Source organism: Vespa velutina, chromosome 1, assembly GCF_912470025.1.
Source record: "Vespa velutina chromosome 1, iVesVel2.1, whole genome shotgun sequence".
NCBI classification, from domain to species: Eukaryota; Metazoa; Arthropoda; class Insecta; order Hymenoptera; family Vespidae; genus Vespa; species Vespa velutina.
Genome location: NC_062188.1, coordinates 8,969,825 through 8,997,611, shown reverse-complemented (window position 1 = coordinate 8,997,611; position 27,787 = coordinate 8,969,825). Strand labels below are relative to the sequence as shown.

Sequence of the window (27,787 nt, the reverse complement as noted above, 5' to 3'; positions counted from 1 at the left end):
GGAACCCCTTAACTCTCCCTTTCCTACCTTTCTTTCTTTCTTTCTTTCTTCCTTCCTTCCTTCCTTCCTTCCTTCCTTCCTTCCTTCCTTCCTTCCTTCCTTTCTTCCTTCCTTTCTCCCTCTAACATTCTTTCCTTTTCACACAACTCGATCGAGATGGTGCTCACCGTAACTCTCATGATAGCTCCTCTCTTCTCTTCTTCCTTTTTACTCTCTTGTACATTTTTCGTCTTTCTCTATCCCTCTTCCTTTCACCTCGAGCTTCTCGCGACCTCTCGACTGTTCGAGTTCCCTTCCGAAATTGCTACCCTTGTTTGCGTTTAATGTTCCGCTATTTTTTCCTGCCCTTTTGCGTTTTTTCTCTTCCTTCTCTTTTTCTCCTTCTTTTTCTCTCCTATACGACCTAAAAAAGACGGTGGACCAAGCTCTCGGAACTGTTCATTTTCACCGAATCGAAGGGAAAGAGTGCACAAAATTAGCAAATTCACGAGAATTACTCTACTCGACTCGATTTCCATTTTTGTATTTGAACGTTTCACCCTTAAATCTAATTTCATTCTTAGAATGATGAGCATCTAGATCGATTTGAGTTCTCATCTGAAGCAAAAGGGAATAAAAAACACAGGCTTCTTTCGAATACGAGGATAGTGGACAAAAAGGGCGAGCCTTTCGCCCTTTGTTGGGAATACTTTGTCGGGCGACTGTGGTCTGATGGAACTCGGCGCCGGCAGATCTCTTTTTCCCTTCCTCTCTATACCCTATACCCTTACCAGCGCGTATTTAATTTGTAAAAGTATTTCGTAATTCGCGTAGCTAAAGGCTCGTCGGTTACTTTCGACTCGGCCCTCGCGAACCCTCGAAAACGAAAGCGTTTTCTGCAGAGACGAAATCACCTGTATAACGGGTGACTTCAGTGGAACACTGTTCGATTACGATTTAGTTTCATTATCAATGTATCACATATATTAACTATTGATACCCATTTTGTAACATATCTTTCTTTCATGTATAACATATATCGAAAACAATATACAAAAAGATCTTTTTATGTACATTTAACAAATTCAATCATATGAGCTTCGCATTTACAAAAAGAAAGAAGTATTTATAAAACCTCGAACATCCGTACACCCTATGAAGATAGCTCAACTCCTTCGATCAGTTACCTTTTCCTCGCTTTAACGTCAAACAATATACAATGCTGGAGGAAGCGGTGAGGTTAAGGGGGTGGAGGTAGAGATGTGGGTGGTAAGCGCGTGTTCCATCGTAATAAAAAATATCGGACTGTGTGTTGCTCGGTAAAAACCAATAAAGGTTAGCAGGCATGCTCGTCCATGCAGCCGACGGTTGCGGTGAAGGCGAGCGACTGCCGTACACGTATATACATACCCGTATATGTACACACGTACATACGCATAAGTATATATATATAGTGTACATTCAAAAAGCAGGGGCCTGAGTTCTTGCTAAAACAAACCCTCGAGAGGAAAAGAGTGGTCGGTAGAGGAGAGCGAGAGCGAGAAATAGAGAGAGAGAGAGAGAGAGAGAGAGAGAGAGAGAGAGAGAGAGAGAGAGAGAGATAGAGAGAGGGGTGGCCCAGGACCGGCGTTGCTGAGCTATAGAGAAGTGGTAAAGAGGGAATTTGCAAGGGAAAACCTCGAGACCACCACCCTATCTCGGTGTCAGAGGGCCGCTCTAGTACGCCAAGTTTATTTCGGCGCAGAAACAGACGCGTCGCGATATTAACGACTCTCGATATTTTCTCGTTCAGCTTTAACTTGCGAATTTAGATACAACTTTTAAGATGGTTAACTGTATAAAAAAATTAGAGGAAAGATTTGTTTTAATTGCACTCTCAAGCTCTTCTTTTTATTCGTATCTTTACTCGTAGAGTTCAAATTTGTGAAATTTTTATTTACCTTTTTTTTATGTATATATATATATAATAGATTGTAACCTAAAGTCTGTACATTTGCACCAGAAGCTAATTAATAGTCACGAGAAAAGATCAAGACCCATCGTCGATTTATGCTCGCGCTATCGGAAGCTAACGGGTATGAAAATTGTTGGCCGGAATTTTCTCGGTCAAGAGCCGATAACGACCGTAAAATATTTAGGGAAACATGCAGAACCCCGGCACGTTTCCTCTTACGGAGGATGCTGTCCGTTATTTCTCCACCTCCTCAATCTCATTCCACCGTCGTTCTCCAGGCATCTCTTCGTTCCTTGCCACACGATGCTTCTGACGGCTGGATAAAGAGGGAAGAGATAGGAAAAAAAAAAGAAAAAGAAAAAAAAGAAGAAGAGAGATCGACTGCTTTGCGATACGCGTCTGCCGCGAATCCCCGAGCGCAGATTAAGTCCGCTCCCTTTAAATATTCATCCCCTTGGAAAACTTGATAAAAATAAGGAAAAGACTTCGTCTCAAGCCCTCCTGCCCTTTCTATTCGCCATCGAAACACTCTATGGTTGTTTGAGGTATACCATCGAGGTGTGCTCGCCTGTTGTAACACGTGGATCAACGTTTTATTTTAATACTTTTTTTTTATTTTTCTTTCTTTTTTGTTTTCTATGAAACGCTATCTGTTTGATAGGAATAAGTTTATAGTTCGAGGGTAATTTTAAGAAGGGATAGGAAAAGTTTCTCGTTTGACAAATTTACTTTATAGCTCCGACGAGATTTGTCTAAAAAAATCAAAGTGCGTGATAAAATTAACGAACGAAGACGGCCCTTGCTTAATATCGAGATCCTTTAACCGATTCTAAGCCTCTTAAGTATCTCCGAGCTTCTTAAGCCGGACAAAGAGACGTTTTTTTTCTGCTCGGAGAAAAGAGGTTCTTCTGTGGAGGTCCTTCTCGAGGGTGCCACGAGATGCCCCTGATAATTGAATCAAACGATTTATTCTCCCGATTAAAAATGATAGAGCGGCTAAGGAGGTTTCCGGTTACAAAGCTGCTTTTTCCTCCCCCGTTGTGCTCTCTTCTTGCTCCCGAAAGAGAGAAAAAGCGTGCGAATAGTAAGGGGTTCTCACGAAGGGTGATGTAAAGTATGCCAGAGGATGAAAAGCGATCTCAAGGATGATTTTGAAGGTTCAAGCGATAGTAAGCTTGTTACTCGTCTCTTCTCATTCGTTTTAATCGCAAAGTTTCTATATTCTAAAAGAAGAAAAAAGAGAGAAAGATCGATCAACCACTACGAAGAATAACTTCAAAATTATTCTTGAAGGCAGTGAACCTCATGGTAGGAAATCGAATTGAAATGTGCTCGTCACTTCTTCCTTCGGAATCGTTCGAAACGGAAATGCGGACTACCCCAACCGACAAACGGATGGCAGATTGATTTCGTCGGTATGGTGTCTATCTCCCTCCTTGTTCGTTCTACTTCGAACGAGAGGGATGCGTTCGATCTCATCTTAGGTTATTAATAATATCTGGAGCTTAGTATTTCCGAGTTGGGAGAAGTAGATGAAGGAGAGTCGGGATCCGGGGGAGCGTAAGAGGAAATGGGAGGCCTCTTCATTTCTGTATCAGGCGAACGAACGAATGAACGAACGAACGAAAGACCGAACGAACTGGCAGGCTGCAGGGCTGTGGGGGCCACAGATGGAAATACCCGATTTATATGCAAATTCCATATTTGTCGTTGCGAAAGGTGGCAGCCTCCAAGCTTCCTCCACCTCTTCTTATCCTGCCCGTTCGTCGGCGAAAGAACTTGCAGCTAAACTCGCGCGTCCGCCTTTAAAAACGGCGCCTTCGAAGTAAACGGCTTTTGAAACAGCAAAGGAAACGTTAACGTGTTCCGAGTTCAGAAGATAACCTCAGACACTTGACTCAGAAATCTTGACTTGTGTTAAGAATTCTACTATGCCGGATAGAGACTTTCTTAATCAAAGTTCTTCTTTTGATTGGTTGAAAAAAAATGGTCACTAAAGTCCCGATTGGATGGGCCGTGCCGTCACCACCGTCATTACTCTGTCTTTTATCCGCGGGCCTTGTTGGTTACTAATAGCAACTGCCATCTATAAAATCTCGTTAACGTCAGAATATGGATTTTCTTTCAAGGGTGCATGAGGCAGCAAATTATCGAGCGTCCTTTCTTCCACCCTCGTGGCTCCGTGATATCGTTAATAAACTCGACGCCCATCTACTCCCACCTCCACCCCCACTCCGACATCTCCCCTGTCTAATCACATCCGCGTTTCACTTCCTTTTCTCTTCCCTTTTCTTTCCTTTTACTTTTTTCTTCCTTCTTCTTCTTCATTTCGTTTTTCTATTTTTCTTCTTTATCGCTGCCTCCCTCCTCGACCTTCTTACACCATCCATGCGACACCTGCATATTTGATGCGCCATGTAAACGGCCAACCTCCACTGAATAAACACGCGCCTCCTCATGCATTATTAATCCATGGACGGAAGATTAAAAATCAGGCTGAGAACGTCGAGGCAAACCAAAGATGCGAGGTCCAAGTTCTTTGGAGAAGAGGTGTCCGTGAACGTAAAGGAAAAGCAACGAGGGTACGTTACAACGCTGGTTTCCCTTTGAAGTGAGTAAGGGAGATTGCGTATAGGTTGCGTGGGAAAAATCGTCGGCGGGTTTTTTTCCGAAGAGAAGAATTAAAATTCTTCCGCGCCGACGAACTCGGCAACCCAGACGGCAGAGACGGCGTAGCTCGACTTTTGTATTCTTTGGAAGAAACCGCGAGAAGAATTTCTTCGAGATAAGCGATTCGTGGAAAAAGGGAGAGTGAGAGAAGAAGGTGGGGACTTTAGGAGTCGCGTAGCCAAGGTGTTCCAAGGCGAAAGAGAGAGAAAGAGAAAAAGTCGAGAGGGAATGAAAAAAGGGCACCGTCGGGACATTGCGGGAAAAATGATTATACGAAGTTGAAAAAACTTTGCTACGGAAAGGAGAAAGAAGAAGGAAAAGAGAGAACGAAATGTCACGAATACGCAGCCATTTATCGTCGCGCTTCAGCTTGAAGTCGTAGGGTTAACGGCTGAGTACCGTGTTCCTTTTTCTTTAACAAACTTTTCGAATAATTTTCGAAGACGAAAAGGACGAACTGATTTTTCGAAAATTCACCGATACTCTTTTATCAAGATATCGCAAAGAAAAAGATAAAAACGTAAAATGACCATTTAGATTAAAAAGCGATATCTTATTTTATATATAGTTTATTATACAAAAGTTCTGACATATTTATATTCGATAGAAAGTATAGATCTGAAACATTCAAGGGGAGAAGCAATTTCCTCTCTCCGATCTTCTCAACAATATCGTTTTACCGCAAGAGAAACGAAGACTAATTCCATGGCATTTTTCAAGAAAAGCTATCGCGGTAATCTCGATCTCGTACGTTCGCGTTCTCGCATGTTCTCATGTATTCCTTAGGGATTACTAGGATCCGTTAAGCTTAGATGCCTTATGTCTTACGACAGGTTACATCTGTTCTCACGAAATCGAATGCGTTGGAAAGAGTGACGAGATGAACGGGAAAAGCGATTGGCTTATTTATATTTCTTCCAATCACCGTCGCCAGATTTTCCTTTGCGCTTTCTCCTCCTTTTTTTCATTCTTCCTTCATCGCTCTTCCGTCCTTTTAAGAAAGCCAAAGGGAACAGCAGGACGAGACAACGTGATAAATTATCGCACGTCAACGCTTCGACTTGCATTCATTTGTATGGCGTTAGCACTGTCGAGACGTCATTCCTCATTTTCTTCTCCAGCATACGATACATTTTCTTTGAAAGAAAGAGAGTACGCGAAATCACGCGTTAACTTCCGATCGTCACAAACGTAGTTTGTCTATCTGTCTCTCTCTCTCTCTCTCTCTCTCTCTCTCTCTCTCTCTCTCTCTCTCTCTCTCTCTCTTTCTCTCTTTCGACTATTATAAATCCTCTTTAGTTCGACGAGAGGAAATTCGTCGTTTCCGTCGTACTGCCTTCTAATCGATCCAAAGCAAAAACTTTCGAGGACTTTAACTATCGCCGTAGCTACGGTACGACTCGAAGCGTCGCTTTAAATCGTAGCACAGGAAATACGGAAGCGTAAATTGCGATTCGAGCGAATACGAAAGTCGAATATATGACACTGGAGAGAGTCGGCCCTTTCTCTTGCCTTATTCCAACAGCTAAAATAACTCTCAAAAAGGCGAAGAATAAGGGACGCTGAGTATTTAGAAATCGAGGTATACCGGGTAACCTTCACAGTGCCGGACGGTGGTCTCGTCGGAGATAATAGGACCTCGGAAAGTTTTCGAGTTTGCAACTTTCTCCTCTCCACGCAATCTCTCCCAGTCTTTTTTTCCTCTCTCCGTTCTTCTTCCTTCCTTCTCCTCGTCCTTCCTCCGTAAAGCAGGATGAGAAATCCAGGAGGACCGTTTCCATCTCCTTGCCAACCTCTGTCTCTCTCCCCAGTCTTTTTCTTTATACGTCTCTTTCTCACACTAGAGGGTGAGTATGAACGTGGGTGGGCAACTACGATCGACAAGCTTTTTCCTTTACGTCTCTGTTGCATAGTAAACGACGGTAAGCACTAACTATAAGATATACGACTGCAGATACTGTTGCTAGAGCGAGAGATTTGTGGTCGCGGCCAGCGGTTTCTACGCGAAAGCTACGGCCCTTAGGCAACCCGCATTCAGGTGAAGATTGCGTTTTGACGTCTGATAGATTCATGGTTATAGGAATCAGAGTGGTTCCTATTACATCAGAAATCGGGGTGAAATCCTGATCGCCTTGGGTGAATCGACGTAAATCAAGTACCACGACTACTTTGACATACTGTTTTCCTTGAAAACGAGGAGGAATATATATTTTTCTTCCACTTTTCTCTTCTTTCCGTCATTCTCTCGGTAACTTCAGATTTGAATTTCTTATTCAAGTTCGATTGAGAATATTCGAATGCTATCGTTCAAATCAATATCTCCCGAATTTTTTCATTTTCAATTCTTTTTTTTTTTTATCTATCTAAAAAATATTTGGCGGCAATCGAAAGTAGGGATTGCGGAAAGTAAATAGCAATATGTTGACTAGTCGACAAGGATAAAAGCACTGGCGTCCTAGGCGACAAAACGTACAAAACCAAGACAAAGTAGAATAGGGAGAAAGAAGGTTCAAAGAAAGAAACGGATACGAGCCTGGAGAAAGTTGAATCCTATCCCATTATCTCACAATGCAAGATGGGAGAAAGGTCACTTTTCCGTCGATCTTTTCTTTTTTTGTACTTTTCTCAACGGACGACAAAAGTATTTGTGATATATTTAATTTGTAGTTTAATGTACAACAATGGTTTTGTCTTTGCGACTGCTATTAAAGAAACATTACTATTTTTTTTTTCCTTTTGAGAGAATTAAAAGGAAAATTAAAAAATATTTGTTAATTGTTTCAGTCCTTTTAGCTTTACAAAATGATTTCGTGTATGTCATATAAAATAATTTTCGACTTTGGTGATCCGAAATAGAGAACAACCTTTTCAATTTTCTCTTTGCGAGAGAAGTCAATGGAGAATAAGATAGAACTCCTTGGAAATCTTCAGATTCCTCGATACCTTAAAGAGAGAAAGACAGAAAGAGAGAGATAGAAGAACAGAAAGGATTTAATCTGTCTTCGCGAAAAGCACGTGGGATGCACGAGTTCTCTGATCTTCGTACCTCCAATGGTTTCCCGATCGTCGGAAATTTATTCAATCTCCACTCAAAAGCATTGACAAACGTACGTACGATCGTAGATTATTTGACAGGCCTTAATCAATGTAGGTACCTATATTAAATTCTCTTATCGAAGGACTTTGTTAATTGCATAATCGAAGGATCGAGATTATCATTCATCATCGATCAATGATGCGTTTATGACGTAAAATCAATTTTTCAAAAAACTTTTTCACAATTTCACTTCGATAGGAATTTCTTTCCGAAGAACACCGTTACGTCCGCTCGTACTTTGTTTGACGTTGACGAAGTAGATCGGTCGAAGGAATGGGAAACGCCGCTAATGTCGCGACTGAGTGTCATCGTGCACCCTTCAGAAGCATCAAGACTTCGAAGGAAACGAGAAAGGAAGAGGGTGTGTGTGTGTGTGTGTGTGCGCGCGCGCCCGCGCGCGTGTAAACGTGAGCGCGTACGTGTGTGTGACTGTGTAGAGGATAGGTAGAGGAAGAGTGGGACGAACACCGGGAAATATATCGTCGCCCGGGAAAACCTGAGTAAGGGACGGAAGGTTGATAGCTCGAGGACAGGCTGGTTATCTTTTGCCTGTAGGTGCAACGGGGTAACCGGTATTAGATGAGGAGACGAGCTTACAACCTACAAGAAAGACAACCTTCTATCTGGAAGGTGTTCTTAGGTGGATCTCTCGTCTCTCCTTTTCAGGCAAACGTTCGCCTGATAAGAACTTTGCGTAATCCTTGCTTAAAGAAAGAAAAAAAAAAGAACAACTTCAACTTTACGAGCGACTTACCTTACCGTGGTATTTTACTTTCGTGTAATCTTCATGTCTTTTACACGAATTTAACGAAAATCTAAAATAACATTTGTAAAAGGACGGAAATGGCAATAGCAATGAAAAGTTCGCCTTTATTATAAGATCTTTTTTGAACGTCCGATGCAGGACTCGGACAAAGAACGACTCGAATTCGTTTGTTTTCTGGTCCCAAAGGGTGGGTAGATCGGTTAACAGAGCCAGGGACTCCCCGAACTATATTCTCCCCCAAATACGAAACCAATCGCAACACCTACGATGGCCGAAAGGAACGATTCAGTGGCAATAATAGGAGCTGGAGAGGAGGTCGGTAGGATGGCAGGGTAAAGAAGTGGAATGGGAAGCGGATGATAGTCGGTACGGTCCAAGAATCGACGAGGGAGGGGTATAGACTAGGATAGTCGTTGTGGAGAAGAACGAACATCGTCCTGGCCTCACCGGGACATCCTTCCTTTTATTGGCCATAAAAGCAATAATGCGATGCCATACGATACGCGTGCCGACGCTGAAGTACGACAAAACGATACAAATGCGTGGATCCTGGTCCCTTCCTTCCTTCCTGTCCTCTTTCTCTTCTTTCTTTTTCCTACTCTGTCCACTTCGCGAGTGTCCCTCTTCACGGCAAGTAGATATCTCTCTCAACCGTTGCAATCGAGCGATCTTCTTTGATTTCGCGATATCTTACCGATTTTTATTACCTTGTCGCTTCGAGAACGATTCTAATTTAATCGCGGCTATCAAAAAACAAAGTTTCAACCTAGTGAATTAACTTCGAGTACTCGAATCGAGCTTTGCGTTATAGTCTTTGTCAAGCTTTGCCAACGTCGTTTGTTGCCGTACGTTAACTGGCAATATCTGAGAGTGGAAAGAAAATAGCTCGAGAGCGTCCTTTTCAAATTTTCCCTCCCACCTTCTCTCTCTTTCTTTCTCTCTTTCTCTCTTTCTAGCTTTCGAGAGTGAAGTGAAAGAAGGGTGAAGAAATTAAGAATGCCGGCTGAAACGATAATCGTTCGGGGCTCGTTCTCGGCGACTTGCGAGGAAGCTCATTTCGTGCCGTTTAAAAAACTCATGAAGCCGAAACAAAGGATGAGGCGCGAGGGCCCCCAAGTGCACGTCTCTTTGGCATTAAACTGTTCTCCTGGAAGATGGGAGAGCCTTAAAAAAAAAAAAAAAAAAAAAAAGGAAGAGAAAGGAGAGGGTCGAAGAGAGAAAAAAACGAGACAAGGAAGAGCATCCTGATGACGTCTCAATTCCCTTCTAGTCGCCGATTTAAAAAAGCCAAGAGAAAAGATCTTCATCGGAGATCCTTTCGTCTCGGTCATCCTAATTCTGTTACATCCATTCCTTCGAAGCTTATTTACGAGTGCAACATTGACTTCTACGAAATATTGTAATAAAATCTTGATAATTAGTTACCTAATCATTTAGTGCAGAGTTTTATATATATTTATATATACATATATATATATAAATATATAAAACTAATTAAATTATTTCGAGGTCGACATTAATTAAACTTAAAATTAATATAAAAAAAAGTGAGATCAAATATGAAAATAGCAATCATTACAAGTTATCGTTATAAGTTATTAATAAAAGGAAAGAGTTGTATTACACTTTTTTTTGGGTACTTGAAGCTCGAGTTAGGTTTCATATGTACGTCTTCACGTTAAGAAGTCACCCTTCTCAAAGACATCTCAATGTCCAAAAGGACGATGAGTATAGTAGGACGACACCTTGAGCTGAGATTACAAGCCGCTTGAATCCTCTTTTCTTGCCCTTCGACTCCACCTTCTTTCGCCACCTTAGTAGACCTCTTCACATCTATGAACCATCCTTAGACACGTGTTCTTGTAGGCGGCATACAGCTTCGAGAGACCCGTTACTTTCTTATACCCTTTCTTGATTCCCCCCTCTCTATCTATCTTTCTCCCTTTCGTTTCCACGCTTTCTACGCATGGCAAAACACCGTCATATAAGCATCAGCAGACTAAGACTAGCTTGCTATTCTTGTACGCGATAGGGTGAACGTCGAATACATTTAAAACGGGAATATGATTATCTATCTCCTACCATCAAATCGAGGGGAAAGAGATTTTTCTTGTGTTTCTGGATTTATCGACGGAAATGTGTACCATTACTGCGAAATCTTAGAAGACTTAAAAGAAACGGAAGAGACGAGATGATATAAAAACTCTTCGTCTCGAAAATATATAGTAGACGTAGGTATACATATGTATATGTATATCCTTAAGAACAAGCCAGAATTTAAAAGTTCGTGTTTCGAATATATAAACAAATCAATATCGAATCTTTAGTTTAATTTACATCTTTTTATTATCATACGATGGAAGATGGCCGTAGAAATAATTAATTAAATAGAGATATTAACACACGTATATTTAGCTTATAATACAACACTCAGAAAAAGTTCGTCTAATTTCTACGACGGTCCATTTATGAGAGATTGCTTGCGCTTATTACTAACAAATTTCATCTAGAAACGCCACATATGGAGTATTGGTTAATTTGCGTATCAATCTTCCCTCTTCCTTATACTACATATGCGATCACTGAATATTAGTCTCTTACCCTTATCATGTTCACGCATTTTAGATGACGTTCGCACGACAGTGACTTTGTTAATACATCTGCTTCCACTTCTTCAAAACATATATGTTTTACGTCTACTCTTCCTTTCTTATGAAGTAAAATTTTCTATCGATATATTTAATTCTATTTGTTACGTTTTCTTTTTTAATCTAATCGATTGCTAATTGCTATCTGTTCTGAAGATAATTAGTGGTATATATTTCTATTTATAAAGGAAGATTCAGAAATTCTTCGGTCGTTGACGAATACAATTCATCAATACAACAAAGCTTGTATTTGTAAAGAAAAAATATATATTTTGTATCATAGTTATTTAAACTGTCGATGAAGATTTCAGGAGAATAAATGAATTTTAGAAAAAATTATGAATATCTTTATTTATAACTTTTTTATAATTATATAAACAATTAATACATCTTTCATCAAACATTATTCCTAATTAAAATGAATAACTTTTGTCTTTCAATTTTTTTTTTATCTCTTAGTTACAACATAAAATCGAAAAATAGCAAAATATTCAAGCGACGATTTTATCCCCGTGGATTGGATTTGACCTGAGAAGTAAAAAAAATGGCATAATATATATCTAAATATGTTCTAACCATTCCCAAAGTTTTATTATTTTCTAAATTTGATGGTTGAGGTTTTCCCTTTTTAGTCCTGTTAGTTCTGTTTTAAATTGGAAGCCCGTATGATTATTTTGGATAATGTCACATGATGCCATGAGTTCAGTTTCGTAAGATAATAGTGCCATCAAGTTTATTTTCTACTCTTTCAGTTAACTAAATTGTTCTATATAATATTTTCATCGTATATCTATTATACAACTTTGCGTCTGGTATAACGTATTTATATTTGCACTTAGATTTATTTCTCCTTTTTCTTTTTCATAAATCAGTCTATATTCTAGATATCGATAGATTTTAGTTATCGATACATTCTTTTCAATGTTGTAAAATAATTTCATTTAGGATCATTATTATATTGTTTCTTATTTATTATGTATATTATTATATTATTGTGCTTTTGAAAGTTTATTCTCAGACAATATGAAATGTCGGTTATTATACCAACGGACAGATATTTTATGAATCCAATCTTCTGATAACGCCTTGTTAACTATCGTGAATCTTCATGAACATCTAAATTTTGTTGCAGACTCATTGAAATCTTTGCTGAGTTGCAATACTTTAGATTATATTTGATTAATATTTTGTTTATGTATTCCTTTTGAGATAAATTCAATCCCACTTTATTTTTTTTTTTTGATCTTTATATTTAAAATATTGATATCTGTAGTATCGATAAAAGTTCTATTTTTCTATTAATTTTGTTAACTATTCCATCTATAATTTCATTATCTGTACTTATGGTTAATATATCGCCGATGAATATGCGATGTATATAACAATAAATTATCTTTAACTCTTAATCTACAAACGCATAGATCCTTCTCTAATATTTTTCGCTCCTAATGAGATAAGTACGCTATTGTAGTATTCGTGAAAAAAGTTGGACCATCAGATAGTCTAGACTGGGGACTCGAGAACCCAGGTCTTCCGTTTTCCGGGTAGCTGCTCTAACCATTAAGCTATCCTGACTTTTTGGTCAACCTTTTTCATGAATGTCTACTTACTAGAAATAGAAATGCTTATTCCCACACTATTTAATTTTCGTTTCAATGATATCTTGATTGTGATAGACCATATATGCTCTTCCTTAATTAGCAAACTTTCTTTTGATCAAAATACAAATCCGGTGAGTTGTTCTATATAGATTTTCTCTTTTAAATGGCAAAGAAATTATGCAGATTTTATATCACTATCTAATTCTTAAATTGTGCATACTACAATATAATTTTAGCAATTCCTAACCTTATAATGGGGATGAAGGATTCTTCGACATGTATTCCTAGTTTTGTATTGACAGCTTATAGCACTATAACTTATATCTTATATCATCTTACCATTTTGATCGATGCATTTTCATTTGCGTTAAGAATTCACTTGTCCTTTCTCTTGCATATGCTTTTTCTTAAAATCAAGTTGCAAACTTTTCCTTTCCCATGGCTTTCTTCTAGTTTTCGACTTCTTATGATTTTATTGCTTTATCGTAGTTATTGGGGATTGAAATGTTTCATGATATTATATTGTTGTTCTATTCTACTTTGATTCGGACTTTTTTCGATCTTCGAGCATCACTTATCCTTAGGTTTTCTTTCCTTTACTTGAAGTTCATCCTATGTTCTTGTATTTTAACCTTTTTGCATATTCTATTCTCTCGGAGTGTATTTTACCGCTGTTGTTTCTGTGAATCTTCGTTATCTGAGGTCTCAGATCTCAGATATTTCCTTTGGTTGTCCATTTGCTTCTGTTGCATCATTACTTTCCTTTTTTCTAACATCTGATTGTAGTTGCTCTTTGTCATTATAATGATTTTCTATCTGTCTTTTCATACCGCGTTTTATTTACATCGTCTTTGTATCTGCTATTATCTGATAGTTGTGAGCCTTTGATTTTCTCGTTAAATCTGACTGTTCTTGTTATATATACCTTTCAATCCCATGGGTTGCATATCTTATATGCACTATTATTTCTTGTGTAATCAAGGAAGATTTCTTTGCTCGCTTTCCTTTCCAGCTTACCCCTTACTTTCTTGAATATATAGCAGCATGCATCAGAACACTTTTAGGTATGATACTGTCGGTTTCTTGTTTGTTTACTTTTTCGATCGTGCTATCATCTTTCTCGCTTTTGTCCTGGAGTTATATATTTCATATGGACCTCCATTATAATGATTTCTAATCCAAATATTCTTGAAATTGTGCGTCTGTTAACATAGTGCATGTTTTGTCAAACAATATCCTGTTTATTTCCTCTGTCACGCCAATTGGTTGTATGGTATACAATCGTAGTTCTTTAGTATTCGTAGTTCTTTAGTGCCATATAATCTTCTTTTTAGATAAGTATTCAAATCTTAATTTTACGAATTCTCACCCATTATCCGATTTAACTTTTTAAATCCTTTTATTAATTTCATTCTGCACTCTTTTCATGAATTCCACGAAGTACCCAAACGCTTTTCTTTTCATACGTACACTCTTACGTACGTATTACACGAATACGTACACCCAAGTATTTCTGCTATATTCGCTTACCAATACATATACGTATTTATTACCTTCTAAAGATTTTGTTGACATGGGACCGCATAAATCCATATGGATTAATTCTATTGGTTCTCTCGCTGTTTGTTCGTTGAGGTGCTCATGAGGTTATTGTGCCTGTTTCCCTAATATACATGGTTCGCATAGTCCTAGTTTCTTCGCATTATAGTTTAGATCTCTAACAAAGATTTTATTATTCATAACGACGAAGTAGTTTTCGCATACGTGCCTTTTATATCACAATATTTTCTAGTCTTTTGTTTCACATAGCGCCGTACCTCATAAAAAATCATTCACACTAAAATAGTAATTCTTTTTTTGTATAATAACGACTTTTTTAAGATTATTTTTCATTAGTTTCATTGAGTTTATTCAAGCATGCATATTATCATATCATAAAATGCGATGCTGTATGAATTAACTCAAGTGTGTACATTTATCGTCCGCTCGAAGTAATTCGAGTGTGCGTGTTAAAGGGTTAATTGTAACGGTTTTCCTATCTTCACTCGATATTGCATTTACCTTTATGTTTCCGTTTGTCTTTGACTGTACCTCTCTGTTATTTTCGACTGCCTGTATTGTGGTTTTGAAGGATACGACATTGGTCATCCATTCGATGTTTGGTGACATGTGTGACAAGTCTGAAGTTCATGTTTGTTTTAGTTCGTTGTTTAATTTTATGTCCTTTTCACCGTTTCTATTTGGAAATATGTAGAATATATATTCATTACATCTTTGCGTTAACATATCTTGTCATTTCTTGGTTCTGCTTATCTTGTCATTTCTCTAATTATTGTTGTTGCTATAATAATTACCTCTACCTCATAATAGATTACCTTATAATAGATTCTAGTTTTTATCTATATGATAGCATTCTATTGCAATGTGATTTTTTTTACAATATATGTAACATAATATAGTAATTCCTTTTTCATTTGTAACCTCGTATCGTTCTGTATGCTTTTTCGCCTCTCCAATATACTGCCATTCCATTGGGGTGTTCCTTATCGTTAGTTCTCATCATTTCTTCTTCTTCTGATAAGGCTTGTTGGATCTCTTTTACGGTTATACCCCGTTGTTTTCTCAACATCGTTGTAACTTTCTCGAATTTCCCTTACGGCATGGCACGTGACCTCCTTTCGTGTTATCGCGTGTTTGAGGTTTGCGGTTTTGGACTCGATATTTCTTATTCAGCCTATATATTCGTTAATCATCCAGTTATTGTCCATTTTTATATTTTTTAATTCTGGGCCTATATCTACTCTTCAATCTTCGATATTTCCCTCGTGCATTAGTTTCAACCTTTCTCATAACTTCCTTTGCTTTATCAACTATTAGAAAATAGTCTGCTATTCATCAGATAAAGTCATTATAATAATTCCAAAAGTCTCATCGTTTCTGCCTTTCCATTTCACGCGGTTTTTGTATTTTATCGATTCTACATTGTTACTTACCAGTGTATCGGGGATCACTTTATTCAGTTTTTTAGCTTTAAGTATGGATCTCAACTTTTCTTTAAAGATCACATGTAATAGTTATTTAGAAAATCTATTTTGTTGATAAGTATCATCGTTTGTGCCATCATGTCAGTACTTTTTTCCAGCAACTTCTTTTCTTCTAAGCTTCTATCCAGCACATGCTCTCCCTATTCTCTATCACACAAGTGTCTATTTTAATCTATTTTTCTATTATTATCTACCTCTCTAACACTTTCCGCAAACGATGTTCTGCTAACACTGATGGAGGGTGGTCGGGCAGATAGTTAATTACGGTAGATAGATATTAATACACGTATATTTAACTTGCAATACAGCATTGACCAAAAGTTCTTCTAGCATCTACAACAATCTATGAATGAGTGCTTGCACTTAATTACAAACAGATTTTGTCTAGCAGCGCCACATATAATGAGTATTAGTTAATTATCCTATCATTATGTACCTGACGTTTGAATTGAGAATAAACAGTAAATATTAAAAGTATATTGATGGTATGAAAAAGAAGCATGTATAATAACAAAGTATGGACGATAAGTAACGCATTGGCAGTTATTTTTATGTACAGTCTTTGGGAAAAATCAGATGTATTTAGATGTGCAACAGCAGGATCCTCCTAATATATCATAGGCCTGCTTCATACATGCATAAGTACTGTAATAATATCTATAATTAACTTTTTATTTATAAATTCATTGATATTTAACATTAATAATTTCTATGGCATAATTTTATAGCAATTAGTAAAACATATTTAGATAAAGAAGAGTTTATTTTTGACGTAAATTAATTGGTCAGTTACTAAATTATAGAAAACAAAGTAGATTAATGTAAGAGAAGAAATATTTAGCGCACATTATATAACAATGTGAGAATAACGATTTCTAGGGTAGTTAAACTTTCCTATCGTGATTCAACGATGTCGATAAAACGTACAATGATGCGAAAAATTGCGAGTTCTCGCTTTTACGAGTAACACTTTGTGTAATTTCTGTCGCGATAATGACATTCAATGCCATCGCGGTTTACGAGCGATTATCATCGTGGAATCTTTTTGCAGGGCTATATATCCCTAAAGAAGCTAAGATTTGGTGGCTGAAAAGTTCGACTGGAATTTAAAGGGAATCGTGACATCCTCGTAAACCGACCAAATCGTCTCGTTTTCTTTCCTTTCTTCTTCCTCTTTTATTATTTTCTTGTTCTTTCAATAACAAAAAGAGCGATGGAATTTTTTAATTTCCTTGATATTAACTATCCTAGAGAGATAAATGTTCTCTTTCTTCTGATTTTCTAATCTTCATTTTTTTCTCTCTCACAAGTGTAAACAACGTTATTGTCAAACTTTTCATATTGTCGATTAATCAAGTAAAGATAAAATTCATTAAATATCAAGTGATAAGATTTCCCCTTATACCTCATGTGCTCGTTATAATTTATTTCACCATGAATATCCGAAAAGGCGCCCTGAGTTTCCTCCTTGAAGACGAAGCCCGTTGTCTTTTAGTGCGAATAGGCGTCGCATGACCGGAACATTAAGACATTGTTCGTCATGATTTATAAGACGATTTGCATTCAGGCCCAGACCTCATATATCAAATGTACAGTACGAGTTACACCGATTTCTCTCCGATTCATTGCTTCTATGAATAGCTTTTTAAAATGTCTGTGTTTAAAACACAAACTTCAAAGAAGTTTTTCTTCGCCAATTTTATTAAGTGAAAACTTTCGAGTTAATGTTTTTATTAATTGCCATTAATCAAATCACTCAATTCAAAAATCTTAATGATAGAATTATAAAAACTCATATAGTAATTTTAATTTTTACAAAACTCGATTCTATTCTTCGAAGGTTCAAGTAGCTAGATTAAAGTCTAACAACATAAATCGAGATTTTAAAGAAAATAAAAAATTTGTAGAATAGTATGAGAACCTTGCAAACACCCAGACTTATATATACATATATATACAAGCAAATATACCTATATTCGTTCAAAACACTCACACTGAGAACAAGCGGATCCCAAAAGTTTCGGAGCAGCGGGCTTTAACAAGGGTTATGAGGGAGAAGAAGAGAGAAATAGAGAATTCTCGAAGAATATTAGCGTGGGCTTGTTTCAGACTCGACAGAGACACCATATCTACCCTGTTCTTCACGCATAACGCGTACGTATACTGTCTACGAAGTCTAGCAACGAATACACACGCACATATAAGTTCACGTGCGAACGAGCATCCTTTGCTAGAAGCTGAACAGCCACTGATGAACTTCAGTCATCGATCATCCAATTAGCCGAGCGATCAATCATCCTGCTGCCATCTGCCCCGAACCTGCAGAAGGCCCTCGAAGCATTGGATGCTTACAAGGTCCAGTATCCTTCTAACGGAGTCGACGTGTTCGACCCTACCACGACGAATCCCTAATCAACCCTTTTCAACGTGTGCAGTTGCGGGAGTAACGCTATTCCTCACACCATTGCGTTAACCGTCTCTTGCCGCGAGTCAGCTTTTTCCTATCGTTACGCCTTGAAATATAGTCTCTTGCTTCTTCTGCTTCTTCTTCTTTAATATTAAGGTCGAAGATGTCAAGATCAGAACGTTCTTCAAGACAACGAATAGGTTACTAAAATAGTTTTCTAAAAACGATATTCTACATTTTAATTTCTTTATTCTTTATTTCTTTTTCTTCACTTTAATTAATAGAGCAATTACTTGTTCTAGAAGTATCAGATTCTCATAAACGCGCATGTAAAACAACATTTTCCCGAACATCGACGCATATTAACGACTAGCTCGATACACGAAACACCGAGCATGTCGAAATCACTGTCTTAAGTTTTCGTCTGGATGCGATAATCTTACCGTCCGCCCCTTAGCCTCGTTAGCTACGAGAAACGCTTTCTATCTTAATATACAACTAGGAAGTAGTATAGAAGCGAACATGTACGTTGATGCCTCGAACGAAGGGTAGGATCGAAAGTGTTTGATATATAACTCGATAGATCGGATAATAATGCGCGATATGATGCGTGAGTTGTTAATTCGCACGTCGCGTCCAATGCACACGACGTGAGTTCTCACGGTAGTTTGCGCAATACTTCCCTTTTAGGGGTTGCACGTATTCTTCGCCTTTCGATATTTCCACGTGAGTTAACATCAATGCCGAGAGAGAAAGAGAGTGAGAGTGAGAATGAGAGAGAGAAAAAGAGAGAGAAAGAGAGAGAGAGAGAGAGAGAGAGAGAGACCCTTCATGGAATTCCACATGGAAGTATAAAAAGAATTTCTCAGCAAAATCGGTTGCACCGCCCATGTACTTGATCCTCAGCTATTATCATTAGACCCTTTATTTGTTACATCCAACGATTAAATCCAGAACATGGCGACGATATTCCCGAAAGAAATTGTTTTGTTCTATATAAATTTAGACTGTCGACGATCAGAAGTTATTTAGAAAAGTTTTGAATAATTTTCGAAACGTTTGTTCTCGTTCATCGTTCGAAAGGAATTAGATTAGAATAAGATTAGATCTATCCCTTTTTGTTGAGTACGTCTGCACGTAATTTATGCTGATGAACCTTTACATTACAAATTGGCTACTTCGACTACGTTTATTTAACGGCAACGGTCGCTTAGGTTCCTCTTTTGATTATCGGTTGTACCTTTCCTACCTGCGAGAATTACGCCTGCGCTCTTCTTCATCTTCTTCTTCTCGATTTATATCTATTTCCATAATTTCCTCTTAACTGATAATTCGCCGACGTCGACGCACCACACCGCCTTCCTCTGCCCTTATCGCTTTCACCCTGTTTTCAGTCTGAGGCGTTATATTACGTAGACCGAGGAGAAATATGAACAATTATACGAAGCGGTTACTAGCGCCAGTAGTTACGTCTCTCTATGTGTATGAACAAGGTTGTATCTCGTTATTCAGAACGGGATAAATCATTATTTAGAATGCATATAGATACTTAATATCCAAAGAAAGTTTCTCGAAAATAAATTTAATTGAGGGTATTTTAAAATATCATAACTCTTATTTTTTTCTTCTTTTTCACAAAAAAAAAATCTTCCTTATTTCGACCTATTTACATTCAAATCAGTTTCCAATTTACGAAAGGTCGTCCTTTTCCCAGGAGATCTTTCCTGGAAGGAGAGAGAATATAAATCATCGAAGATTCTCACGGATAAAGGTGCATTCTACTCTCTGTCGACCGATCGAAAAAGAACGAGTAGTCGTTACGCGAAATTCTCTTATTGTCGTTGAATACGATTTCATTCTATAAAAACAACTTTCTTTATTTTTAGATATTTCCTTCTCTTAAACTCGAAGTACTCTTTAATAAGAAGCCTTATCACCTGTATGCGCCTAAGTAGATACTTAAGTTCTTACGTTTAAGAAAATATTTCCTAGAGAGAGAAAGAGAAAGAGAGAGAGAGGGAGAGAAAGAGATAAAGAAGGAGAGAGAGAGAGAGAGAGAGTAGAAGTAGCAACGACGAAAATGATGCTAGTGATGGTGGTGTGACTAGTACAAACCATCTCTGGCTTGCTTCGTGCTTCGAAAAGACAGCAAGGAAGGAAGACAGGGGTGGCTTGGGACCACCCGCCAAGTGCTAAGCCGATAGGCCGTGAATCTATGGGGTGGGTGCGAGAACGAAAACCTAAGTGTCGCTGGAAAACGTCTCTTTAATGCTCTTAGCGTCGTCATGCTGTTTTCCCGACACCTCCCTTTACCGCCTCTTTTCCTCACGGAACGAATAGTTGCTTCTCGCGCTGCAGAATAAATACGTGCCAGCATTGAAATTGCGTTCTCCTCTTGCCTTACGTTCTCACTTCTTCTTTACCGATCTCTTCGCAGTGTGATTTTTGTAAATTCCATGAAAAAGCAAATTTTTGAAATTAAATTTAAATTAACACGATTCTGATTTGATGAGTTATCTTTTTCATTTTGTCAAGTAATTTTTAGGAATAATTTCCTATCGGTAATTCTTATTCTTCAAAGAAATAACAGATTCGACTGAAGCGTATACGAACTTCGACAAGGCAAACCCTCGACGATTGTAGGTCCGTGTCACTCGCGTGCCCCTGACAGCCAGCAATTAACAGTCCCGGACTTTCGCCTCTCTGATACGGCAACGTAGCTATGGTAGAGTGCGAGAATAGAGTGCCGGGCTAGGCGCCCCGTTAAATAATTGTTCCCCCAATGCGTCGGTTAAGACAACGATTTGCCCAGAGCTTTCGTTCGCCGACTACCTTCTCTCTCTCTCTCTCTCTCTCTCTCTCTCTCTCTCTTTCTCTCTTTCTCTCTTTCTCTTTCTCTCTTTCTCTTTCTCTTTCACTTCGTTTCTCATTCCCTGTTAAGGTCTCGCACGCTAGTCAATAATAGTCTTCCTTTTGGTTGGACTATGTTCCGATTATTCGAGATTTATTTCCTCCCTTATCCTCGTGTTCGTAAATTTACTTTGGACAATTACCATTTCGAACCGAAATGCATCTTTTTCCTTTTTCTCGTCGCTACAAGAAACAAGAAAATCATAAAATTCTATTGTAGAGAGCATATTGCTTTCTCTGACCGATATCGATTCCTACAAGGAAATAGAGCGTGCACGAAGTATGGCGATTTGATGATGAAGTGAAAAACGAACGAACATTCTATCCTTTTTTCGCTCATACGGTCATTTCAACCTCGTTAACCTTGTTGGTATATCGTTTGCATGTAGAGGAGAATAAAAGCGAGAGAGATGTAGGGTGGACTTTCGGAACTCTTACGCGCTATTTAACTTATCCATTTGAAAATCAAACACGTGAAACGATTAATTCGTAATTAACGCTAGCCGTTGTAGTGGAAAAATGAAGAAGAGGGAGAGGGTACAAAAAGAGATGGAGACAGAAAAATAGAAAAGAAATAGAGTAAATAAGAGAGATTTCTCTTGGTGATCGTGTTTAAGGAGTGGTTTCACCCTTTCAAAAAGGGAGGCTCCTCCGAAAGGCTTTCGTAGTAGGCATATTGTACGAGAGCAAGAAAGTTTAAAGTTCGTAACTTTAGTTCCGCTGTTAGCTTCTAATTAGCGGACAAACAGCTAGTGCTGAGATACAGACATACCACCCGTCTGTGGCCTGCCCCGAAGAAACTCCAGTCTAGGTTTGTCCGAGAGTTCATCATCTTCCGTTTCTGCTTCTGATGGTGCACCGGTACATTTGTAGCAAAAGAGACTAACTACTTCCATTTGATTAGCACGACCGTACTCCAGCATTTCTTATGAATGAAAATCGGTACAGTCCATTAGCTGGAACTTTTTGGTCAAGTAAAATTTTCAAATGAATTAATCCGGTAAATACAGCTTACCAAAATTTCCATTTTCAAGATAATATAGTAGTTTGTGTGCAATTTATTTAGTATTCCGTTGTTCTCTCTCCTCTCTCTCTCTCTCTCTCTCTCTCTCTCTCTCTCTCTCTTATTGCTTCCTAGATTACCTGTCGCTCCGTCGTCATATTGGCCATACTTGGTCGATATTATGGAAAATGTTGGTGGTCTATGGGCTATATTCCATGCGGACAGCCTTTACTCAAGAAATGACAAACGCACTCACGTTGGAGGTTTTGCATAGAAAGAGAAAGAGAGAAAGAGAGAGAGAGAGAGAGGGAGAGAGAGAGGGAGAGAGAGAGGGAGAGAGAGAGCGACATATATCGGCTTCGAAGGTGAGGCGCGAAAGGGAGAGGTGTGGTGGGCATCGAGTTAGGTCACCGGTGGTGTGAGGCTTTCAATATGCTTCGATGGTAGTTACAGTACCCTCTGGACTACTGCTACAGATCGGTTCGGTAAGGAGTGGAGATGAGAGCAAGAGAGACGGAATTATCGTGCTGTGGTATCGGTTGCCTTGGTTATTTAGGAAACCATATCAAAGTTTGAGTTGGCTGCCTACTGGTGCTACGTACCCTTCTATCCTCCCTTGCTCCTGGACAATGAGGTCTCTTCTGGTCTCCTCGAGGTTGCCCTTGACATTCGTTACCGGACCAAATAACGACAGTCAAGCCTACGAAATGGCGAATCGTTCTTTGAAATACTCGAAGCAAAAGATCTATTTGCTCTTCTAAGTATTATTACATTCAGATTCGAACGCTGATAATACTAATAATCATTTATCGATCTTTCATATAGGTATCTTTTTTATAGGTAATGTAATATTAGAAATTTGTAAAAATTATTTTAACGAAGGTTAATCTTTTGTGACAGTGATTAGCAAGCCGAAGAGAGAACATTTTCCTACTTTCCGCAAGATCCGTGTGCCTTCTTCTAGAAGGGTCGAGATTTAATTAAGGCAAGGCGACGGGTAGAAAGACGAGTCGCTATGTCATGTAAACTCAAACCATCCCTTCTTCTCTTTCCATCGTAGAGACACGAGTACTAGCTCAAAGATCTTCCACCTTCTTCATCTTCGCCATTCGAAGAGTCCTTTCGTAAACTCACGAAATCACAGACTATGCTCAAGCTGAAGTTCATCGAGCAGAGTTCGTTCTAGGAAGTAGTTTCAGTCAAAAGAGAGACTGGCTTCTCTCTCGAATTATTTAAAAAATCTTAGATCATATGTCTAGATTTAATTATATCATCATGTACGTATTTTTATCTGATCTATGTAAGTACTCTTTCAATATTTTTCTCAATAATTTACAAAGCACTCATCAAACAGGAGATCACATAGTGGAAAGTTTCGATTGTGGATCCGCGCTTATCAAGTTCCGCTTTGAAACTCGATGGAATCGAAATAACTCGCAGCAGCAGCATCTGCACCGTAGTCGCGGTTTTAGCGTCAATAATTCGCAAAGTCTGCGGAGCAGATTCTAACCGACTGATTTCACGCATCTGGCGTTTGGTGGTTAGTTTGGCTTGGTCCGTGCTACCTCGTGAGAGCGAGAAGGATAGTAAAAAGCAAGGAGCCACTGATAGAGGAGAGAGAGAGGAGAGGAAGAGGTAGGAAGAGTAGTAAGAGGGTGAGTGTGGACAGCCCCTGCTTCGCCGGTGTGGTATTCCATGATCAATATTCCTTACTCCCTTTGCCTTGGTTTAGCCCTCCTCCAACTTGGTACGGGTGCCCTTACCTCGTGAAAACCCTCCTTCTCCAAACCCATCGCCTCCGCTCCGTCCCCCGTCGCTGAGAACTCGGCAGAAACCCCTAAAACCCCTCTCGCACCCTCGTCTTAATTAGGAGTCTGAATCTGTGGCGGACACGCGTATAAGGGTAGGGAGCAGGAGGCCACGGCGTTCGGTTCGGTAGCAGGCTAAGGGTATAAGGCCAGTCTGAACCCAGCGAGCCTCGTGTCCGAAACATTATTTCCAACTTTCCTACGATCACCACGATGTCATGCTCATCCGACGACCCTTTTTATTATTCTTCCAAAATAAACACATTTGCGCTACTTTACCCTTCTCCTTCGCAAAGAGAATGACGTTCCTTTAAAAGATAATTCTTCGCAACAGAAATTCTTCGCACGATTTTTGTAGTTAAGAAATAATCTCCGTTTTTCCTTCTTACGCGTTTGTGAGATTAATTTTTCGTTGAATGTATGGACCTACCTATGTAGATGGAGATTTTACGTTAATTAGCTATCATGGCGAGAGAAAATGGATTCGATCTCCAAGTTTTTAAATTGTCCATTTCCTTATCTCTATAACTTCAACTTTCATTTTATACACACACGGGCACATATGTGTGCTTACAGCTATATAAAGGTGCGTATCCAGCGAGTACCCTATTGAACTCGATCCACTATACCTTAACGAACTACATTGAAAACTTCAGCTTCATGCCAATTTACTTCCACTAATTTCTTCCTTGCTCCGGCGAAAGTCTCCTTTCTCCGTCATTTCGATTTCTTCGGATCGTTGCAGTGGTAACCTCTCACGATTGAAGTTCGCCAGTGTTGCTAAATATCGATCTTCTCGAGTTTTTTTTTGATCAATACTTTTTCGCGTAGTTTTCTTCTTTCTGGAGAATAATTAATTATCGTAAAAATAAGTTTCGAGCTTTAAAAAAGTAGTCTTATACATTTATATTCATAGACGTATACATAGACGAACATGCCACGATCTTCGTATTTGTGAGCATATTTACATACAGGATACATACAGTAAGGAGTAGATAGGGGTAGACGGCGGTGAAGCTGAACCAAGAGGATATTGGGGTTAGGCCATTCATTAGATTACGGGAATTCGGTAGTACCCAATAGGGACGGAGGCGAAAGGGAAAGAGGGAAGGTCGTGGGTGGTGATGCTGCTGGCTTGGGTGCACGATCAAGCACCACCCAACGTGCATTAGCCTTCGTCAGAAGACACCTAAGAGAGAAAAGGGTTAAAGGGCATCCTGTAGTAGAGATAGGAAGATTATCCCTTTTTACAGACCTACCACGTTCACGATAGAAACGTGCCTTACATTACCGATCTTTCATTAAGAAATCGTATCATCAAACTAACTGTATATTGTTATTCTTCTCTTTTGTTTCAGAGTCGTCCCTTGCAAGGCGGGACTATCCCCGCCAAATCATGAACAAGGTACGTATCTATGGTACAAGTTTTGTTACTTTTTGGTTACGTAATCTTTTTTGTTGGCAATTAATAGCCTAGAAGAATTATTTTTGTTACTAGTGTTCCAGTAATGTTGCAACGACGAGATTACATAACGCTGTTCTTGCGGATGTATTGTTTATATGTATCTACCTTACACATGTACATATGTATACGCGCAAAGTGTATATATGTGTATATATATGTATGTATATATATATATATATATATATATACTATATATATATATATATATATATATATATATATATATATATATAGCTCGAACCTCATTTGTAAGCCCTTTATGCGCCGTCTGCCTTTTCTCATTATGCATTGCACATGAGAAAACTTGCTTGGAGTCTCTCTCTCACTCTCTCTCTCTCTCTCTCCTCTCTTTATTCTTTGCCTCTCTCACCGCTGGACTACCTTCGTTGCTCTCATTCGAGGGGGTAGCAACTCCGCTTTTCCTACTGCCTGCCACCTCATACCTCTCCGCACGTCGTTCCCGCGCCTCGTACCTTGGCTTCTTTATAAACTTTTAATGACTGCAAAGCCTAATCGACGGAACGAACGAGCATGCTTGGCTTCGCAAAACTACCCTACAGAATCTACGTTATATCTCAATTTTTGATACTCGAGCAGTCAAGCGTCGTCGCTTCGACAAGACGTCCGGAGATGTTTCCTGGTAATCAAAACGTTGCTCTTTCGACGTCTTTTTCATTCATTTCGTTATAAACTTTTACAAAGATGGAACATTTATATAATATATATGTTTGTATATTATATATATATATATATATATATATATATAATATACAAAAAATATATATATATGTGTATATATGTATATATATTTTATATAACGATATTTTAGTACAACGGAAATTATTTTTCGCTTTACTTTCATTTTTGTTATCGCGATTAATTTTTTATATATTATTCGTATACTTATACAAACCATTTAGCTTCCGCACTCAGCCGTTCAACTAATTGAATTTAAAGTTTGTGCAGAACTTTGTTTCGACTGTTTCGCGATAACACGAAGACATACGTATTTACAACATATATCTTCTAATTTGTATCAAAATCCATTGGTTTCTAAAGTTGTTTCATACATACTGGTAGAGTGTTCGATAGTAACGTATCCATCCTTGTCAGAAACAAGACAGTATTCAGGAATTCCATATGAAACGTATAAAGATCAAATTTCAAGGATGTTTATGCGAAAAATAAGGTAAAAGAAAAAAACAATATTCATGATACCTGGTAAAAGGATAGCGAGATAGAGACAAGTATAATACAGTTACCCTTTAGTCACCGTTTAAAAGAGTTCCAACGTTGCTGAAGTGTTCCAAGTGCCGTTTACCAACGGCACTCTTTCATAAAGAACCTTAATAAAAATCCCAATCTAAACAAGCTTAATTTACGTCCGCCACATAATTACCTACCCTGGAGGCACAACCTCCGCAGCTTTCACTCCGACTCTTTCCCTTTTTCCATCTTTTTACCTGCTCTTTTTTCATTTCGGCGTTGGCAAGCTACTTCTGCCACACGGCAACAGCAAAGAGTACTCGGTAAATGGGTAGTACTAAAGTAGTGGTATAGTAGTAGTAGTAAGAGATGGAGAACGAAGGAGGTGCGTGGAGAGCCCTCTGAAAAATCTAAGAGGCTTAAAGCATTAAAAGGGTTATATAACATTCATTACCAGCGGGTCAGCCTTTGTCAAATTTCCCTTGAAAGCAGCACCTCTCGGTGGACATCATCTTCTTGCCATTCTCCCCACTCTAGCAATGGTTTCTACTTTCTCGAGCCTTCTGTCTCACGCTCTTTGTCTCCGCATCTCTCCTCATCTCTCCTTTCCCTATTTCTCGAGCATTCAGCCCTACGTTTCTGGGGATGCTGTAGGATGGTCACATGACCAAGCTATCGTCCACCAAGGGGTAACGATGTAGAGACTGTTAGAGAAAGGAGAGAAAGAGAGAGCAGAGGGTCTGCTTCTGATGAAGATGTCGCACACGCCAGGGACCTAGGCGAGATTACTTGGGTTAGAACCCGTGGACCCTGGTCAGGGCACATGCTAATTGCTTTATTTGACATCGAGAAATAATGTACTGCTATTGTCGTAGAGAAATCTCGTGAGAAAAAGAGGATACTTTCGTTGGCTATCGATTTCGTTCATTTATTCTCGTAACATTACTATTCACCTATTAGTTCATTTTCTAGCGTATATTTGATACAACAAAATTTAAATCGTATAAATCCTATGTGATTTTTCATATTTTTTAAGAATCGTCATGGACTTTCTTTTGGGTTGATAAAAGTGATATCAAAATGACAAAAGCGTCTGTGAGCTTCAAAAATGTATTGTACTTTAGGTTCATATCCTCTAAACGATTTCGGTAGATCTTATAGGTCGTTGTACGTGAGATGACTGACTATGTTGGAAAGATTGTGTTAGGTGCGTACCTAATAACCTTTAG

At 38.6% G+C, this 27,787-nt stretch overlaps 1 protein-coding gene across 13 annotated transcripts in view; it reads left to right on the top strand.

Annotated features, from left to right (window-relative positions):
* The window catches only part of LOC124951653 (mucin-5AC-like), a 244,314-nt gene that overhangs the window by 165,544 nt on the left and 50,983 nt on the right, over positions 1–27,787 (top strand). For all 13 annotated transcript variants that reach the window (XM_047500446.1, XM_047500412.1, XM_047500436.1 and 10 more), the window contains one exon: positions 25,246–25,292. In XM_047500446.1, coding sequence (XP_047356402.1) covers positions 25,246–25,292 — 47 coding nt within the window. The remainder of the gene's footprint in view (positions 1–25,245; positions 25,293–27,787) is intronic.